The following is a 17,712-nucleotide window of genomic DNA, read 5'->3' as shown; positions in this document are numbered from 1 at the left end:
TCCTCCGGCGCTGCGTGCATGCCGGTGGCGAAGCAGTGGTCCTTCCAATTGCTGTAACCAGGGAAGCCACTCGCCGGCATCGCCGCCAGTCTCTGGCTCCTGAGACTGCCGGTTGCAAGGGCAGGAACGGGAGCGTCCGTATTAGCCATGTTGAATGGCAGAAACCTGGGATCCCACTTCTCGCAACCATGTGGTGGGCGGGTTCGAGCCGAGGTGGCCCAGGATGCAGGCCGAAGCCCGGGGGCACGGATTCAACACGCACGCTCCAAGTCCCGAGCAGAAGTGACCCAGTTTATTGTCATTATATTGTAGCGGGGTTGCAGCTATGACTATGGTGAGGTGTGCGAAGAAGAGGCAAACGACTTGTCGGTGTTCTGAAAGTAACAGCCGCCATCTTGACTGCTGGGACTATCCTACACTGTATATAAGGTATAAATATATTCGCAACATTTTGGTGGTTGTGCTGGGTACTATGCAAGACGGAACTCCGCAGCGGACGTGTCCTGGACAGCCTAAATATGTCAACAGAAAGCAACTGTGCTGCTGCCGCTTCGACCGCGATTTCGGTACAGCCGGTACAGCCGGTCGTATTGACTCAACCGCGCGATCCCGGTAACTTCTGTGGCACCGACCACGTTGACGTCGATGACTGGATTGCGAAGTGCGAGCGGTTTGCAGCGGTCTACCGGTGGGACCCTACAATGATGCATGCCAACGTTGACCTCTGCGAAACAGCAGGCGCGTGGTTTCAGGCTCATGAAGCTGACTTAACCAGTTGGGATGCCTGTAAACAGAAGTTTCGCGACCTATTTGGTAGAGCCGTCGGACGCCAGCGGGCCGCTTCCAAAGAACTCTCCTGTTGGGCACAAACTTCGACCGAATCGTATGTCTCCTACATCCTTGACGTCCTCGCCCTTTGCCGACGTGTCGACACCAAGATGTCAGAGGGTGACAAAGTAAGCCATTTGCTCAAGGGAATTGCGGATGTTGCTTTATTTTACTAGTGTCTAAAAACTGCTCAGCCGTGGACATCATGAAAGAGTGCCGCCGGTTCGAAGAACTGAAGAGTCGCCGCATTGCCCAGCATTTCGTGCGACTTCCGACCACGGCCGCTACATCATCCTGCGAGGACCTTCGGCCGCCATGCGGTCAACCGCCATCAATGAGAGCGTAGTTCGCATCGTGCGCCGAGAAATCGAGGCGGCGTCGCCACCATCTTTCCTGACGCAGCCATCTGATGATCCTCGACCAACGATCTCGTTGATCCAGCAGGTTGTGAGGGAAGAGCTGGCAAATGTGGGACTGCAGCCGGTGTGTTCGTTGACGGAACCTCGTGTCAGTTCTACAACGCCTCCTAGTGCACAGGGAAATGTTTCGCCGCTATCGTGACCCTGCCCAGTGGAGAACGCAGGAAGACAAGCCGATCTGCCTCTGTTCCCTGGACGACGTCATTGTTCTTGCCCCCGCCTTTGATTCTCACCTCGACCGACTTTCGTCCATCCTTTCAGTATTTCGTGTGGCTGGGCTACAACTTAATTAATCGAAATGCCACTTTGGCCATCGCCAAGTTGCTATTCTAGGACATCTAGTTGACTCATCTGGCATCCGACCCGATCACGACAAAGTTCGCGCTGTCGTCAATTTTCCCGTACCAACTTGTGCCAAAAACGTTCGAAGTTTTGTGGGCCCATGCTCATATTTCCGACGATTCGTCATAAACTTCGCAGATATTGCCGCCCCCTCACTGATCTCCTCAAGAAAGATGTGCTATTTTGTTGGGGTCCTGACCAAGCCAGTGCTTTTTCTCGTCTCATTACGCTGCTCACCACACCGTCGATCCTCGCCCACTTCGACGCGTCTGCTCAAACCGAGGTCCGCACCGACGCTAGTGGTTACGGCATTGGCGCTGTGTTAGTTCAGCGTCAATCCGGTCATGATAGAGTTCTTGCGTATGCCAGCCGGCTCCTTTCCCCTGCCAAACGCAATTACTCTATTACTCAGCGCGAGTGCCTGGTGCTTGTATGGGCAGTTGGTAAATTCCGCCCATATTTATATGGTTGACCTTTCACCGTTACTACACCACCACGCTCTATGTTTGCTTTCAGCACTCAAAGATCCAACAGGGCACTTAGCTCGTTGGGCTCTGCGCCTCCAGGAATTCACGTACACAATGGTCTACAAGTCCGGCTGTCTACACCAAGACGCCGACTGCCTTTCTCGGCACCCCGTCAACGATCCAGACCTCGTAACGCATGACACGTCCATCTGTATCTCCTCGCTCTCTGCTTTCGGCAACATCGGTGACGAGCAACAGCGTGGCGCGTCCCTACGAGATCTAATCACGCGCCTGAATACTGACTAGACGGACAGTTTGCTACGCATGTTCGTCATCATAGACGGCATCTTATACCGCCGGAACATGCGCCCAGTGGGACTGGAACTACTAGTTGTAGTACCCACTCATCTTCGCTCGACTGCACTTCAGTAACTACATGACGTACCAACGGCCGGCCACTTTGGTGTTGCCAGAACGTACGACCGTGTCCGCCGACACGTTTTCTGTCCCGGCCTCTACCGTTCCGTAAATCGTTATGTCGCTTCTTGCGAGACGTGCCAGCGCCGGAAAAGGCCAGCTGTACACCACGCCGGGCACCTTCAACCTATCGACATACCTACTGAGCCTTTTTGCGTGTCGGCCTCGACCTTCTGGGACTTTTCCCACTTTCTCACAACGGTAACAGATGGGTCGCCGTCGCTACAGATTATTCTACCCGTGTTGCCTTTACGAGACCTCTCCCGAGGAGCTGCGCTCAGACGTCGCCGACTTTTTGATACAAGATGTCATCTTACATCACGGCGCTCCTCGTCAACTTATCACGGACCGAGGTCGCTACTTTTTATCCAAGGTAATCGAGGACCTACTTTGCTCTTGTGCAACCAAGCACAAGCTTACGACGGCCTCATCCCCCAACGAACGGACTCACAGAACGTTTGAAGCGCACGATTACTGACATGCTCGCCGTGTATGTCTCGACTGATCATCACGACTGGGACATTGCGCTACCCTTTGTCACTTTTGCTTACAACAGCTCGCGCCACGACACTGCTGGATATTCGCCCTTTTACCTTTTGTATGGAAGAACCAACCTTGCCGTTCGACACGTTCGTACCCACCCCTGCCCACCTCTCCACCGAATATGCTCGCCACGCTATCAGCACCCGAAAAGGCCCGTCAGATCGCCCATCGACGTCTTTCGGACTCGCAACTCAACCAGAAATTTACATACGACAGTTGCCACCGTAACGTTTGCTTCAATCCGGGTGACCTCGTTCTCCTGTGATCTCCGTCTCGGCATGTTGCCATGGCCGAAAAACTTCTGCCCAAGTACTCCGGCCCCTACCATGTGCTACGCCAGGTGACTGAGGTTACCTATGACATCGCCCCTCTGGACCCTACGGCGCCCTCTACGTCTTCAAACGTCGTCCACGTCGCTCGCCTGAAGCCGTACCTTTCGCCCACCACCTGCTAACAAGCGCCGAGTCGGCGCTTTCGCCGCCGGAGGTCGATGTAGCGGGGTTGCAGCTATGACTATGATGAGGTGTGCGAAGAAGAGGCAGACGACGTGTCGGTGTTCTGAAAGTAACAACCGCCATCTTGACTGCTGGTCTATCCTGCACTGTAAGTAAGTTATAAATACATTCGCAACAATATACTACATCGAGAGGGTGCCCCTTACCAGCTTGCCAGAATTACGTGCGCGCTTGACACTCACGCGCCCTCTACACTGGTTGCACGACGGCATCTGCTGTGGCCACGCAGATGCAGGTGAAGACACGGAGCCTTCCGAGCGCGGCTCTTCATTTCGACCCCACAGTAGTAATCTCCGGAACTCGTTGAGTAGAGTTGTATCGGTGAGGTAGGTAGTTTTCACGAAATGGGCTTAGGGCCGTAGCGTCTCATAGAAAATCGTTGACCGTGAAGCCGGTATGTTATCCACGAGCCGACAGCGTCTTACATCCACATAAAAGCACATGAAAATGCCTTAAGAATCGGCTCCTAAGATGGCATAGCGGACGTCTGCTATCCAAACTAGCTACTGTAACCTTCTCTTAAGGTCGAGATCGAGGGTCAGAGACTTCTTTCCGTAAGTTGCGATGACAGAGGAGTTCATCGCTTGTAGAGGAGTTGACTTTGCGCGGAGACCCCAGTCAGCTTTGTAAATAGAATTATGCTGACTTCCGCTCCAGCGTCCACCAGCGAACAGCATGATGATTGGCCGTAGTTTCCCGCGTCTTATTGCGATAGCCCTGAGCGTTTCCCATGCGCCACGAACAGGGGACACACATCTACGGGCCACGGTACGAACGCGGCGGTGGTCGTAGCATGGGCTCTGCGATGAAAAACTGCGCTCAGGCAGCAGAACGGTCGTTGTACAGAAGCTGACGTGTGGGTTGCGATGTGCACAGGATCGGTCATTGAAGTTGCGAGTGTTTGATAATTCCAGATGCAAGTCGGTGTTATGAGATGCGAGCTCTCTTACCGTTTCTCGAAGAGAATGTGCTTCGGAAACCGGACAAGCACGGGCAGCGTTTATGGCTACTAGGGAAACGTCCGTAATGTCGCCAGCCAGTTCTGCGAGCTCCGACAGGAACTGATGCTGAGCTGTGACGAGCCATTCGCAGGTTAGTTGGAAGACGCTGTATAAACAGCTCCTCATCAGCTGTGTCGAAGAAGCTCGGCTGATTCCCAATCAGTGGCGAAGGAGCTGGGTTGGACGTCTGTCGCTGAGCTCTTCGTTGTTCAGAGTTGCCGAATGATCCAATGTGCAGGCGAGCTACTTCTAAAATAAATCGAGTGTTTGTAGAGTATTTCTGCCACACAACATAATCGTTATCTGGCTTGCTCGTTTCCTTTCTTGAAAACCCAGCCTCGTCACTTTCCTGTCAAGAATGCTATGTCACGCTGATAACGCGCGCGCCGTTCGTGACGGGAAGGACGCGACCGCGGTGGATAACGCGAGGAAAGCACGCGAGGTGGATGTCGATTGTTGTTGTGTGCAGAAACACTTCCAAAGTACTCGATTTGTTTAGAGTGTAGTAGGCGCAGAAGTGTCTCTCGAGTATTGTAGGGTGTTCACCAAAGGGTAGCACGATGATGTCGTATATTCAGGCATTGCCTGCAGGGGCAACACATAATGGAGTAGCTTATACTTGCGAAATTCTGACGTGACACGGTCAATGCGAAACTTGTTCACAGCTTGAATGAAACATAACGCGGGATCAGGAAGCCATAGCTGCGGGTAGTTTTATGCGGTAGTAGCTGCAACAACACTCGTAGAGGGTGCCCGCCGATTGCAATTGTAGTAAGACCAGGGTTGAGGCCGTGGCTTCTCACGCTCCTCCATGGAAGGTCCGTTCGTAGTCCGGTTACCAAGAACTGTAGCACTCTGAAGCACGGTTCAGGAAACACAAAGCGGTGTATTATACGCCTACACAATTGTTCGAACTACTTCTTCCTTCTCTTAAGCATCACTGGAGCTTTAGAGGTCACGTGAGTAGCAGCAAAATTTGTTGGTGCTGTGGCTCATGATGATGATCATGATGAAGTACAACTTAGCTTTTTGTAATGGCTTCGCACCTTTCAAGCTCCTACTCATTACGAATTCGCATGATGGGACGCCTGGTGCCATTCTACCCTCTATCACGTATTATCACATCTTTTCACGTGACTGCTTGCTCGACATGACGACTGTACAGGGTCGTTTTCCTAAGCTGTTTCGTGCACTTCGGTGGCTCTTTGCTGGACACTCGAATGGATGAATGGAAGCACTTTCTATGGGTCCCAAGAGGTCGCACTAGTTTCCAAGCCCGACGGCCCGCTCCCACATTGGAACCGAAAGGGCTAGCCTTAAGGCCGCTTCGCAGGCCCGTTGTAATGCCCATAGCTGTCCCTCTCATGCGAGACTGCGTAGAGCTGCGTGCGACCGCTCTGCTGTGTTGTCCTTGTCGCTGCGTAATGCGAGCGACCCAGAGCAGATGATGAGATCAGTGGTGTCGTTGCATTTATAGCAAGCTGTAGGAGTAGAGAACTCCGGATCATCATCAGCCTGTGTACGCCCACTACAGGGCAAAGGCCTCCTATGTTCCGCCAATAAACCCGGTCCTGTGCTTCCTGCTGCACGTTTACCTACAAACTTCTTAATTTCATCTACCCACCTAATATTCTGTCTCCCCCTCACGCGTTTGCCATCTCTTGGAATCCAGTCAGTTACCCTTAATGACCACCGGTTATCCTGCCGACGTGCTATATGCCCGGCCCATATCCATTTCTTCTTCTTGATTCAACTATGATATTCTTAAGCCCCGTTTTCCCTGACCCCCTCTGCTCACTTCCCGTCTCTAAGGTTACAGCTATCATTTTCCTTTCCATCGCTCGCTGTGTCGTCCTCAATTTAAGTTGAACCCTCTTTGTAAGTCTCCGGTTTTTGCTCCGTAGGTAAGTACCGATAAGATGCAGTGTTGTATGCCTTCCTCTGAGAGATACACTCTAAGACACAAATCGAGTATTTTGGGAGTGTTTCTGCCACACAACAATCGTCATCCCCTCGCGTGCTTTCCTCGCGTTATCACGCGGTCGCGTCACTTTCCGGTCACGAACGGCGTGCGCGTTATCAGCGTGACATAGCATTCTTGAACAGGAAAGTGACGAGAGCTGGGTTTTCAAGAAAGGAAACGCGAGCAAGCCAGATGACGATTATGTTGTGTGGCAGAAATACTCCCCAAATACTCGATTTTTCTTAGAGTGTAGTGCCATTATGATTCGATAATGCTTGCGAATGAGCCCCATCCCATGCTTAGTTCTTCTAGTTATTTCGCTCTCATGGTTCGGCTCCGTGATTACTACCTGTCTTAAGTAGACGTAATCCTTTACAACTTCCAGTGTCTCGCCACTCCGGATAAGTCTGGACACCGGATAGTCTGTTAATTAACAGCGGGTTCGGATAGGTTGTTGTTTGTATGAGCCTAAGGACCTGTTCTATTTAGTTTTACTGTGCGGAGGAGGCAGCCCCTGCGTCCTAGGTAGAAATGCATGGTTAGCTCGTTGTAAGAGAGGAGGTGATCCCTGCAATCTTAAACCTCGGACACATCGTGGCAAGTCCTCGTGCAACATTGTGGCAAGATCGTTGAGGTTCGCGCGAACACCGTTGATTTTGCTGATATGATCAGGAACGAGATGATCAAGTGCAGTTTGACGACCTTTCCCTCAAGAATTACAGGACCTGTCTAGAGATGACACTGAAAATTCTCCGACGACTACCATAGAATCGCTGCGGATCCTGGATCTCTTTGGGTCTAAAAGTGTCAATGCGATGGCTACTTGTTCAGCAATTTCTAATTCTGTGGTGTACGTAAAAGCCGAGTTGGCGAGTGGACCTTTGCCTTCACAAGTACAACGCGAAGGCTCGTTGTTGGACATGAAATCCACGTCGATAAGCGAGCATTCTTCAGCCTGTTTCTTAGTTTTTCTAGCAGGGCTTTGGCTTGGGTTGCCTTGGTGGCTAGGTGCTGGCCTACGAACACTTGAATGCAAACACAGAATTTCTGGGACGGTGGTGGGCTAGGACCCTAAATTTTTATCACATTTCTATTAACCCCTGAGGTACAGGAGAAAACTGGAGACTGAAAACATGATCAATGATGTATTTTGTTGTGCTGGCCTTATAAAAAGCAGAAACAGTGAAAATATAACTGTATTTCTAAGATAGGCTGGGCACACACGTCCCTATGTACCTAAGGGAACCAACAGGCTCAAGTAGTGGTCGATACTTCTTTGCCGTATGGAAGTCTAGAAAACAATTTCTTGCCGCCTGAAGCAGAAGGGCACTACAGAGACTGTGAAAAACTTATCGCATGGTTTTCAATTTCCCACTTCGCGCACTTCCGATTGCAACAGGCGCCTTTGATCATTGCAATAAACAATAAGAAGCCGCATTTTGTAGGCTGTGTCAAGTGGGCTCCTCTCTACTCGCTGAAACTCGCTCTCTGCAAAATGCAGGGCACTTCGAAGTTTGCACAAACTAATCAAGGCAACACACTGGCAATAAGACTCAGAACAACATTAGGCAATGTTGCCCGATACTTTCTGGGTGCTGGCAACACGTGGTAATCATAACTGAGTTGGCTCCCAGAAACGTCTTCACTTCTTTGTGTGAAAGCAATTCCACTTTGTTGTGTGCAGTGCATACTTCTTTCCCTAATACGTTGGAGATCATATGTTCAAGTTTGAGTGCCGACAAATTTCAAGGGGTGCGCACACACGCTTCGCCTACAGCCATGCATCAGACTAGCCACACTCCATCCCCACACGATTTGTAGCCTCTGACTTGTAATAATTTACCGTGTCAATTCTTTTGCTATCGTGGCCAGTAAGTCAGAAGAGCTCGGTGTGGCTCGCCATATGCGTTTTTTGGGAGGATTTCTAGGCCCCGCTTGTTCGAGTGTTTAGCATAAATATCTGCCCTGTAGGCACGTGTCGCTCGTAAATTTCGAATTTCACGTTGCAGGCTCAGGGCCACCGGTCGGCCTAAGCACTCAGAGAAAACATGGAGCCCAACCAGAACGACATGCTGAGACTGCCAGCTGTTCTGGCTATACGCGAGCCCGCCGAGCGTGAGCGCGCCCATGCTGTCCTTCATTCCCTTGTTCTTACTGGCAGCCGCCAGCGCCCCCATGACTCAAGTTGACAACGCACTTCCTTCGTCGCTGTCATCGGCAAAGAAGACTCTTATTTGACAGAAGAAATCGAAGCTGCTTTCCCCATCTGAGGGTTAGGAAACTTACGATGGTTTAGCTCCCGGAGCACAAATAAAAATACGAAGGCATGATGACTTTTTCTCGTAAGATTTGCAAAGGCAAGCTGATGTCACCCCCTGCGTTCACGTGCGCTCAATTCAAAGTAGACCGAGTTCCGTCACGGCACTAGGGACGCATGTGCCCCAATTCAGTTTTTCGCCAAATAAAGTACCATATGTGTGATTAAACACTGCTCCTGCCGTCAAGGTTATTTATGAAGCCTATAGAACACTGCTGCAAGTTTCTTACTGATACACACCACAATTAAAAATAGCAATTAACTCGTCGACTGAAAACCTGGCTCTCCGGCGTCACAAACAGTGCTTCTGTGGAATTGGTAAGGCAATGATGCCGACCAAACATAATGTTCTGTTAAGCCAGCTTAAAACGATCGAATGTGTGACTTATATTGTGCGCTCATCGAGAGTCATTTCTTTAGATACCCATATGTATGGGTACATATATATCTGACCATATGTGCCCCGGTGGTGCCTCAAAGAGTTAAACTCACTAAGGACACGTTGGGTTTTTTTTACCTCCACCGCATTCTTTCAAAGCCATCGTCCGATCAGTTAGTTTCGTGAATATCTTTTCGGCTTTCTGGAAATCAAGTGATCGTTGAAAGTAATCATTTGAGCTTCTGGAAAGCATAGCAATTTGCACAAAAGGATTTCATTCAAACTTTTGTCTGAGGGGGGATGGCGCTTTGTCAGGCATGTAGTGTGCCGTTTCGCCACCCTTCCCCTTAAACCACTGGATAAAGATGTATGATGAATGATGATATCATGATGACTTCAATGATGAATAAACTTAATTCAAACTTCAACTTGAAAATTTGTGAGATAGTTTTTTCAAGTATAATAGTATTCTCTTAAAGAGCAAGCTGCCAGGATTGGCGGACGTCAGCAGTTGTCAGAAATATTTCTGACACGGCAGCATTCAAGCAATGCGGACGCTTAACCTTTTTGTCTTCATCGTGCAGATTTTACAGCGCTTCACGGCCTTGCTGTGCTATGTCAACGATACAAATGCCATCTTGGCCACGGACACATGGACTGCGCAGCATTCAACGCACGGACCTACACATTCATATCCTGCCCTTCGTGGCAGTAGAATCTGAGCTGCGTCACTACGAGGAACTGGAGTACTCCACCGGCATGCAGGGCCACCACGGATAACCGCGACTACAAAAGCGCACGCACCAAGCAACGCAGGCTATGCGCACGGCAGCATTCAAGCAATTCGGACGCTTAACCCTATCGTCTTCATCGTGCAGCGCTTCACAGGCTTGCTGTGCTCTGTCAACGATGCAAATGCCATCTTGGCCACGGACACACAGCCACGGACGCTGTCATAACCCAAATTTGTCAGTTCGTCAGCCTAAATAAAACGAGACTTGCTTCGTTTTAGTGTCACCTGCAGTGTCACCTGCAGTTCCAACATGTGGTGTCCGGCCGAGCGCCGCATTTCATCAAGTCGATAAGCGCAGGCGCGCGAAACGAATAAAAGACACGCGCCGCATCCTGCTTGTGGTTTATCGGACCGGGCCACGCAACGATGAACGTGTGGCAATAAACGTCACTCGCTCCTAGGAAACACGTCTGCTCCTTTTTCGCATGAACCGACGATGACACAGCAACTGGCGACGAAGATGGGATTTGAAGCCGTCGTTCTTCAATTTGGAAGGCAAGTGTTTCCGAAATTCCTTCAGTGAAAAAGACCGTGTTGTTGCAGTGTGCAAAGCCGGTGACTTTCGTCATGACTGAGGCCGAGGCAGCGGGGACGCACTTCGCCGGGAGACTGGGCAAGCTGGAACCTTTCGACGAGTCCGCCAGCGACTGGGCTTCGTACGAAGGGCGCCTTACGTCGTTCCTGTTTGTCAACCGTGTACCCGACAGCGACAAGGTGCACGCGTTTTTTGAGTATCATCGGTCCCAAGACGTACGCGCTGTTGAAGTCGTTAACAGCTCCCGATCTGCCTTCTACAAAGAGTTTCGAAGTCCTCAAGAAAGCTTTGAGCGACCACCTGTCCCCGAAGCCGCCCATGATTGGAGCGCGGGCCAAGTTTCACCGGAGCTATCAAAAGGAAGGCGAGTTCCTATATGAGTATGTCGCCGAGCTTCGTAACCTATCGCAAACGTGCTAGTTTGAAAGCGCGCTTTACGAGTCCCTTCGGGACCGCTTCGTGTGTGGCCTGCTGCGAGAAGACAATCAGCGAGTGCTTTTCACGGAAGATAGCAAGGTAACGTTCCAGAAAGCAGTGGAGCGGGCTCTGGCCGTGGAAGCGACTAAAAAGAGTGCTGCTGAGGCACGCCTTATCAGTCGGCGATCTGCACAAGGTGCGAGCGGAGTCCCAGAAAACAAGTAAAAGCTGTTTTCGCTGCAGTTCGCCGAACCACAGGAGTGAAGCGTACCCACATGTGGACGCAACCTGTTTCAACTGCGACAAAAAAGGCCATATCCAGAGAGCGTGCCGGAGTGGTCGTAAGAGTTCGTCTAAGAAGAAGCCAGGGATAAAGAATATCAAAATGCTGAAGGTTGTGTCGCGGAAAGCTTCGACCCTCAGTCTAAACAGCGTGTTGACGGCTAAGCTCGACCCAGTCACCGTACAGATGACTATCGATGGCGTCTTGCTGGACATGGAACTAGACACAGGCGGATGTTTCCGTCATGTCAACGATTCAGTTCCGTCAGCTCTTTCCTTCGGCTGCACTGGAGCCCACTACAGGTGAAACCTCGTACCTACACAGGAGCACTGGTACGACCCCAGGGGTGTCTTCGGTCAACGTGCAGCACGGCGAGCATTCGGCGCGTCTTACGATCTACGTCGTGAGTCACAAGGGACCACCTCTACTGGGCCGCGAGTGGCTACACGCCGTCCAACTGGACTGGGCGAAAACCTGGAACCTGAATAACATTTCAAGGTCAGACACAACCCATATCAGCGTAAAAAAGAGGCTCGACACATTGTTGGCGAAGTACCAAACCTTTTTCAAAGACGAGTTAGGTACGTTAACGGAAGAGCGCGCCCAACGTTTTCTTAAACCTGATATGAAGCCGAGATTCCTAAAAGCCAGGAATGTTCCATTTGCGTTGCAAAAAGCTTTCGACGCCGAGTTGGCTAAAATGGAGAAACTGGGCATTATCTCGCCGGTTACGACGTCGGAATACGCTACGCCGGAGGTACCGCTAATCAAGCAAGATGGTAGCATAAGGATTTGCGGCGACTACAAGACGACCATTAACCCGTGCCTTGATGTCGACCGCTACCCACTGCCGAAGATGGAAGACCCGCTCACAGCTTTGTCGGGAGGTAAGCATTTCTCAAATATTGATCTTAATCGGGCCTATCAGCAAGTGATCATGTCAGAGTCGTCTAAACAATACCTCACGTTAAACACGCAGAAAGGATTGTTCGCTGTTCATCGACTCGCGTTTGGAATTTCATCCGCACCCGTAATTTTCCAAAGAATAATGGACGCCATGCTGAAGGGCTTACGCGGGGTTTGCTGCTACCTAGGCGACATCCTGGTGACTGGTAAAATAGCGAAGAATAATTCATGACCCTGGAAGCTGTGTTAAAACGAATTTTTGAAAGAGGCATCCGCGTCAAGAAGGAGAAATGTTCGTTTTTCCAGCAGGAACATCGCTACCTCGGTCACAGGATCAGCGCACAAGCCATCTCGGCAACGACGGAGGATCTTGACGCACTCCTCAAGGCGCCAGTCCCTAAAGACATGCAGCAGCTGCAGTCGTTCCTGGGAGTCGTCAATTTCTACGGCAAGTTCCTTCCTAACGTAGCAACGATAGCGCAACCATTTTTCATGTTGCTACGTAAGAACGCCCCGTGGTGCTCGGATTAGCGCTGCCAGGAATCGTTCGCCAAGATCAAGAGCTTGTTGGCTTCTCCGCCCATTTTGGCGCACTACGACCCATGCAAACCGTTGCAGCTATCATGCGATGCATCACAATATGGTCCAGCCGCGGTTCTTACCTTTTGGATGACGGCAGCACGAAGCCAATCGCTTTCGCATCACCGACGTTGACCGACGCCGAAGAAAAATACAGCCAGCTCGAGAAAGCGGCCCTTGCAATATTTTGGTGTTAAGAAATTCCATTTCTACATTTATTGTCGTTCGTTCACATTAGTTACCGACCATAAACCGCTTCGACAATCTTGGGCCCAACAACCGGCATTCCGACCATCGCGGCGGCACGTTTGCAGCGCTGGGCTGTGACACTCAGCTTATCGGTATTTCCTCATCTTTAGACGATCAAGCGAGAACGCTGAAGCCGATTTCTGCTCGCGCCTCCCGCTATCACTTCTGGAAGATGAAACACAAGAACGAGAGGAAACCTTCTATTCATTGCGGTTGCAGTCACGGTGTAAGAATATACTCAGGTGATGACACTCTTCCCCCAACGCATGGGAAACCGCAATCCGCGCGCGTCCAGATAATGTTCCGGTTCTTATCAGATGACTTGCAGAGGGCGCTACGAAAAGCGGGGCAGTCGTCTCCATAGCAACGCGCTTGCTGCTGACAACGTGTATTTTTGTGCCATTTTGCTGGATAATGTGCATCCGCCAAGCGGCGTCGAGGGGCGAAATCGAGAGAGCAACAGGACAGGGCACGGCGAGAGCGGCGGCGATGACGCAGCACCACCGTGATTCGGCTACTCGCGGGCGCTCTCCGCCTCAAGCCATTAGATGGCGCACCGCTCAACGGACCGACGACCGAACATTTTCTGGCCGCTTAGGCGCGCGCAGTGTCAACACCTGAATATTCTTACACCGTGGTTGCAATCGATGCCAGTTTCGAGCCACGACATTGAGCGAACAGCTCGGGACCCCTTGCTTTGTAAAGTGATGGATTTTGTTAGTGCGGGGTGGCCGTCATGTGTGGCTGAAAAAGATTTGAAGCCTTTTTTTGACAGACGCTATGAGCTCACAGTTCACCAAGGCTGCATCATGTTCGGGATGCGAGTGATCGTGCCGGCAAAATTGCGCAACTTGCTGCTGGACGAACTCCACGAAGGGCACCCAGGCATCGTGAGCAGCAAGCAACTGGCGCGGAGCTACGTGTGGTGGCCGTCCATCGAGGCGGACCTCGAGCATCGTGTTAAGGCTTGCGTAAGTTGTCAAGAACAACGTTACGAACCATGCAAAGCGCCCCTTCATCCTTGGTCTTGGCCAACAGCGCCGTGGCAGCGCGTACGTGTAGATTTTGCTGGCCCCTTTTTGCCCGCAATGTTTCTTGTAGTCGTGGACGCGCACTCCAAGTGGCCAGAAGTGTTTTTTATGCGTTCGACTATGGCGGACGCTACAGTTGACAGATTGAGAGAACTGTTTTCGCGTTTTGGTTTCCCTGAAACCATTGTCACTGATAACGGCCCGCAGTTCATCTCAGAAGAGTTCAAGATTTTTGTCAAAAAATGGGCTGACGTCACGTACTTACAGCACCGTATCATCCCAGCTCAAATGGGCTTACAGAGCTTTTTGTGCAGACACTAAAAAACGCTTTTCGTAAACCTACTGGAAAGGACACGTTGCATCTGAGACTACAAAAGTTTTTGCTTGCTTATCGCAAAGCGCCTCATGCGACAACTAAGGAGTCACCAGCAAACTTGTTTCTACACCGTCGGCTGCGAAGCCGACTCGATGTTGTCAAGCCTGAGGTGGGAGGAAGGATTGCGTATAATCGATTCAAGCAAACCATGGCTCGCCCACGTCGTGATCATGATATAGCAGTCGGTGACCGAGCGATGGCTCGCAATTATCGTGGCAGACCCATATGGGTCCCTGGCGTTGTGGTGGTACAGTCAGGCCATTTGTCTTTTACAGTTCGTGTAACCACTCCCAGGGGCAGTTTCACCTGGCGTCGTCACAAGTACCAGCTGCTCAGGCGGACCACAGATCCACACCGCGAGGCATCAGGCCAGGAGGGATCAGAGTTCCTGGTGTTTCAGCCCAGCGTCGACCCAATGACATCCTCCGCTCGTACCACGAGTGGTCCTGACGTTTCGCATGAGATTGAGACAGCGGGAGCAAGACGCTACCCAACGAGAAACCGTCGACAACCTGAGAGATATCAAGCTGGAGTTTAGCTTGTTAGAGTAGCAAGTATAAAAGGGGAGGGATGTGGTGTCCGGCCGAGCACCGCATTTGATGAAGTCGATAATGCGCAGGCGCGCGAAGCGATTAAAAGACACGCGCCGCATCCTGCTCGTGGCTTATTGGGACCGGGCCCGCAACGATGAACATGTGGCAATAAATGTCACTCCCTCCTAGGAAACTTGTCTGCTCCTTTTTCGCATGAACCGACGCTGACACAACACAACACGCACTTGGGATGCATGGACCCATCCCAAAATCCCTGCGGCTGCCGGTTCCTGTAAACACTGCCACGGGGAAACACACTATTGCCTAAGCAGAATGCCGCCTACTGCAAGCCCGTATTCTTGAAACGAAGGCGACAATCAAACACGCCTTGACAACGACATCTCCTTCGCCCAGCGCCGACTTGAGCTCCTGATGAGTTTCACGGCACCCTTCTTCACGCTAACAGCACGGCTGCTGCTACACGTCATAAGAGGTTAGCCTTCCAGGATACGAAGTTCGTCCTTCTTTTGTGAAGGAATTCTCATAGTTCGACATCGCTGGGTGTTCGTAACCTCTCCGTGCAAACTCGAATGGGCAGAAGAAATGCTTCTAAGCCGCGGCCCTAATTACAATATCTGAGCCCGACCAAACATCGGACGGTTGACGTATTCCGTTGAACAAGCAGTGCTTCTTGTTGAGCCAAGACTAGGGGAAGAGGCCCGCTCACGTGCCATTTGGATCGTCTCGAAGGCAACGCGGGCAAGCTCTACGACGCTTCCGGCAGCAGAATGATGTGCGTTAAACGACTAAAGGACAACGAAGACACAGTCATCCTCCCCGCGGATAAGGGAAATGCCACTGTAATCTTGGACCGCGCCGAATACATCAACAAAGTGAACGGGCTTTTGAAACACACATCAACATATCCACAGCTGACGAGGGATCCTACGAGGAAAGTGGAATATGAACTACAGAAGTTGCTCGTGGAAGTATTCCACTTTGTTCCACCCGAAAACAAGAGTCTGTACTACAAGCTGCTCTGCCGCAATGGCTCGGCCCCGGCCCTGTACGGGCTTCCCAAAATTCACAAGCCCGACGTCCCAGTACGGCCAATTGTGGACTGCACACGCTCACCGCTGTGCGAACTGTCGCGTTACCTGCACCGTGTCCTGCGACCGCTAGCGGGGCTCACCGCAACTTTTGTAAAAGACTCTCATTTCATTGAACAATTAAGAAGTGTGCACCTTGAAGATGATGAGGTTATGGTATCATATGACGTGAAGAAACGTTTACTTGTGTGCTCGTTGACTATGCTGTGGAATGCTGCAAGAAACTTCTTGAAGCGGATTCTCCTTTACCCCAGCGTACGCCTTTTGAAGTTCAGGGCATCTGCCGCCTTTTGAAGTTCTGTCTTGAGAATACATACTTCGTCTTCAACAAGCAATACTTCAAGCAGGTGTTCGGAACAGCAATGGGCGCATCCGTGTCCGTCGTTTGCGACAACATTGCACTGGAGGATCTGGAATGTGCCGCTCTGTCCTCATTCGCGACGCGACCAAGGCTTTTTCTAAGATACCTGGACGATTGCTTCTGTATCATCCGTCGCCAACACGCAGCACAGTTTCTCGAGCACCTGAACTCTTTCAAGGCGAGCATACAGTTCACGGTGGAAGAGGAAATCAATGGACAAATTCCTTTTCTTGGCGTCCTCGTGGGGAGACCCTCTGGCGGCTTAAATACAAGCGTGTACAGAAAGCCCACGCACACGGGAAAATACCTCAGCTTCGACTCTGCACAGCCCATCGGACAAAAGAGATCCGTTGCAGCGGCACTCCATTCCCGGGCATTCCGCGTCTGCTCCGGCCCTACGAAACGTAAGCAAGAACTGCAGATTGTGAGATCTGTTAATGAACGGTTACCCTAATCAACTGCTCAGGACTCAGGAGCGCAATGCAACTAAGCTCCGCCGTGAAACGGCTAAAGAAAAAGAAAGGGCGAAGCGCGCAGCGATTTTTTACGCAGCGGGAACAAGCGAGGCGCTTGCAAGAACTTTCAAAGGCTATGGTGTTCAAATAGCCCACGTGCCTACCGGAAAACTACGACAACAGTTTGTTCTCGCAAACGATCCTTTGAAGCGCACGGACTTCCCGGGAGTTATCTACAAGATACCGTGCGGGAAATGTGACGCGTCGTACATCGGCGAGAGCGAGAATTTCAAACGGCGTTTGAAACAACACCAAAATGACGTCGCCAAGGGCCACACAACTGCGAATTCCTTGGCGGAACACCACAATCAAACTAGCCACAGTATTGACTGGGACGCAGCAGCTATCATCGCAACGGAAAGACATATATATGCCCATCTGCTTTTAGAATCATTTAACATTCAGTCGACTAACCGCACGATCAACAGGACAAAGGGCAATCTACCAGAAATATACACCCGCACGTTGCGCCACCTGACATCTTGTGATCAAGGGACCCGTACGGGCCCCGAAACGTCAATGCCTTTTTGTTTTTATTTTAACCTGGGCGAGTGTATGTTTCCTCGCCAGACGACTAGTATGTATGTTCCCTCGCCAGACGACTGTTCGTCAAACGCTTGACTAAAAGCATCTTATCAGTTGGCGACGGCTAGCCTATGCTTGACGTCCTGCGAGTAAGAAAACCATCACGCTGGCCTATGCTGAGCGTCGAGGTTTTCTCGATAGGGAAAACAGCACGTACAGGCATAAGCGTGCGCAGGGTTCCCCTTCAGG

General features: G+C 51.1%; 2 protein-coding genes across 2 annotated transcripts in view; one reads left to right on the top strand and one right to left on the bottom strand.

Annotated features, from left to right (window-relative positions):
• LOC125756217 (sphingomyelin phosphodiesterase-like) overlaps positions 1-17,712 on the bottom strand; it is a 135,114-nt gene that overhangs the window by 34,829 nt on the left and 82,573 nt on the right. The window lies entirely within an intron of this gene.
• Positions 13,656-15,052, top strand: LOC125756729 (uncharacterized protein K02A2.6-like). The gene is made up of 2 exons (XM_049411643.1): positions 13,656-13,984; positions 14,715-15,052. The coding sequence occupies exons 1-2, from the start codon at positions 13,661-13,663 to the stop codon at positions 14,868-14,870; spliced, it is 480 nt and encodes a 159-aa protein (XP_049267600.1). The 5' UTR covers positions 13,656-13,660; the 3' UTR covers positions 14,871-15,052.

Source organism: Rhipicephalus sanguineus, unplaced genomic scaffold, assembly GCF_013339695.2.
Source record: "Rhipicephalus sanguineus isolate Rsan-2018 unplaced genomic scaffold, BIME_Rsan_1.4 Seq562, whole genome shotgun sequence".
Classification (NCBI taxonomy): domain Eukaryota; kingdom Metazoa; phylum Arthropoda; class Arachnida; order Ixodida; family Ixodidae; genus Rhipicephalus; species Rhipicephalus sanguineus.
Note: the sequence above shows the minus strand (reverse complement) of the source record. Positions and strands in the feature narration are given on the sequence as shown.

What these genes read in the sequence shown, in the direction of transcription:
- LOC125756729 (XM_049411643.1), top strand. Translation starts at nt 13,661, where the DNA reads ATGCCAGTTTCGAGCCACGACATTGAGCGAACAGCTCGGGACCCCTTG. An exon ending in AGCATCGTGTTAAGGCTTGC is followed by an intron (nt 13,985 to 14,714) that starts GTAAGTTGTCAA and finishes AACCACTCCCAG; the next exon opens with GGGCAGTTTCACCTGGCGTC.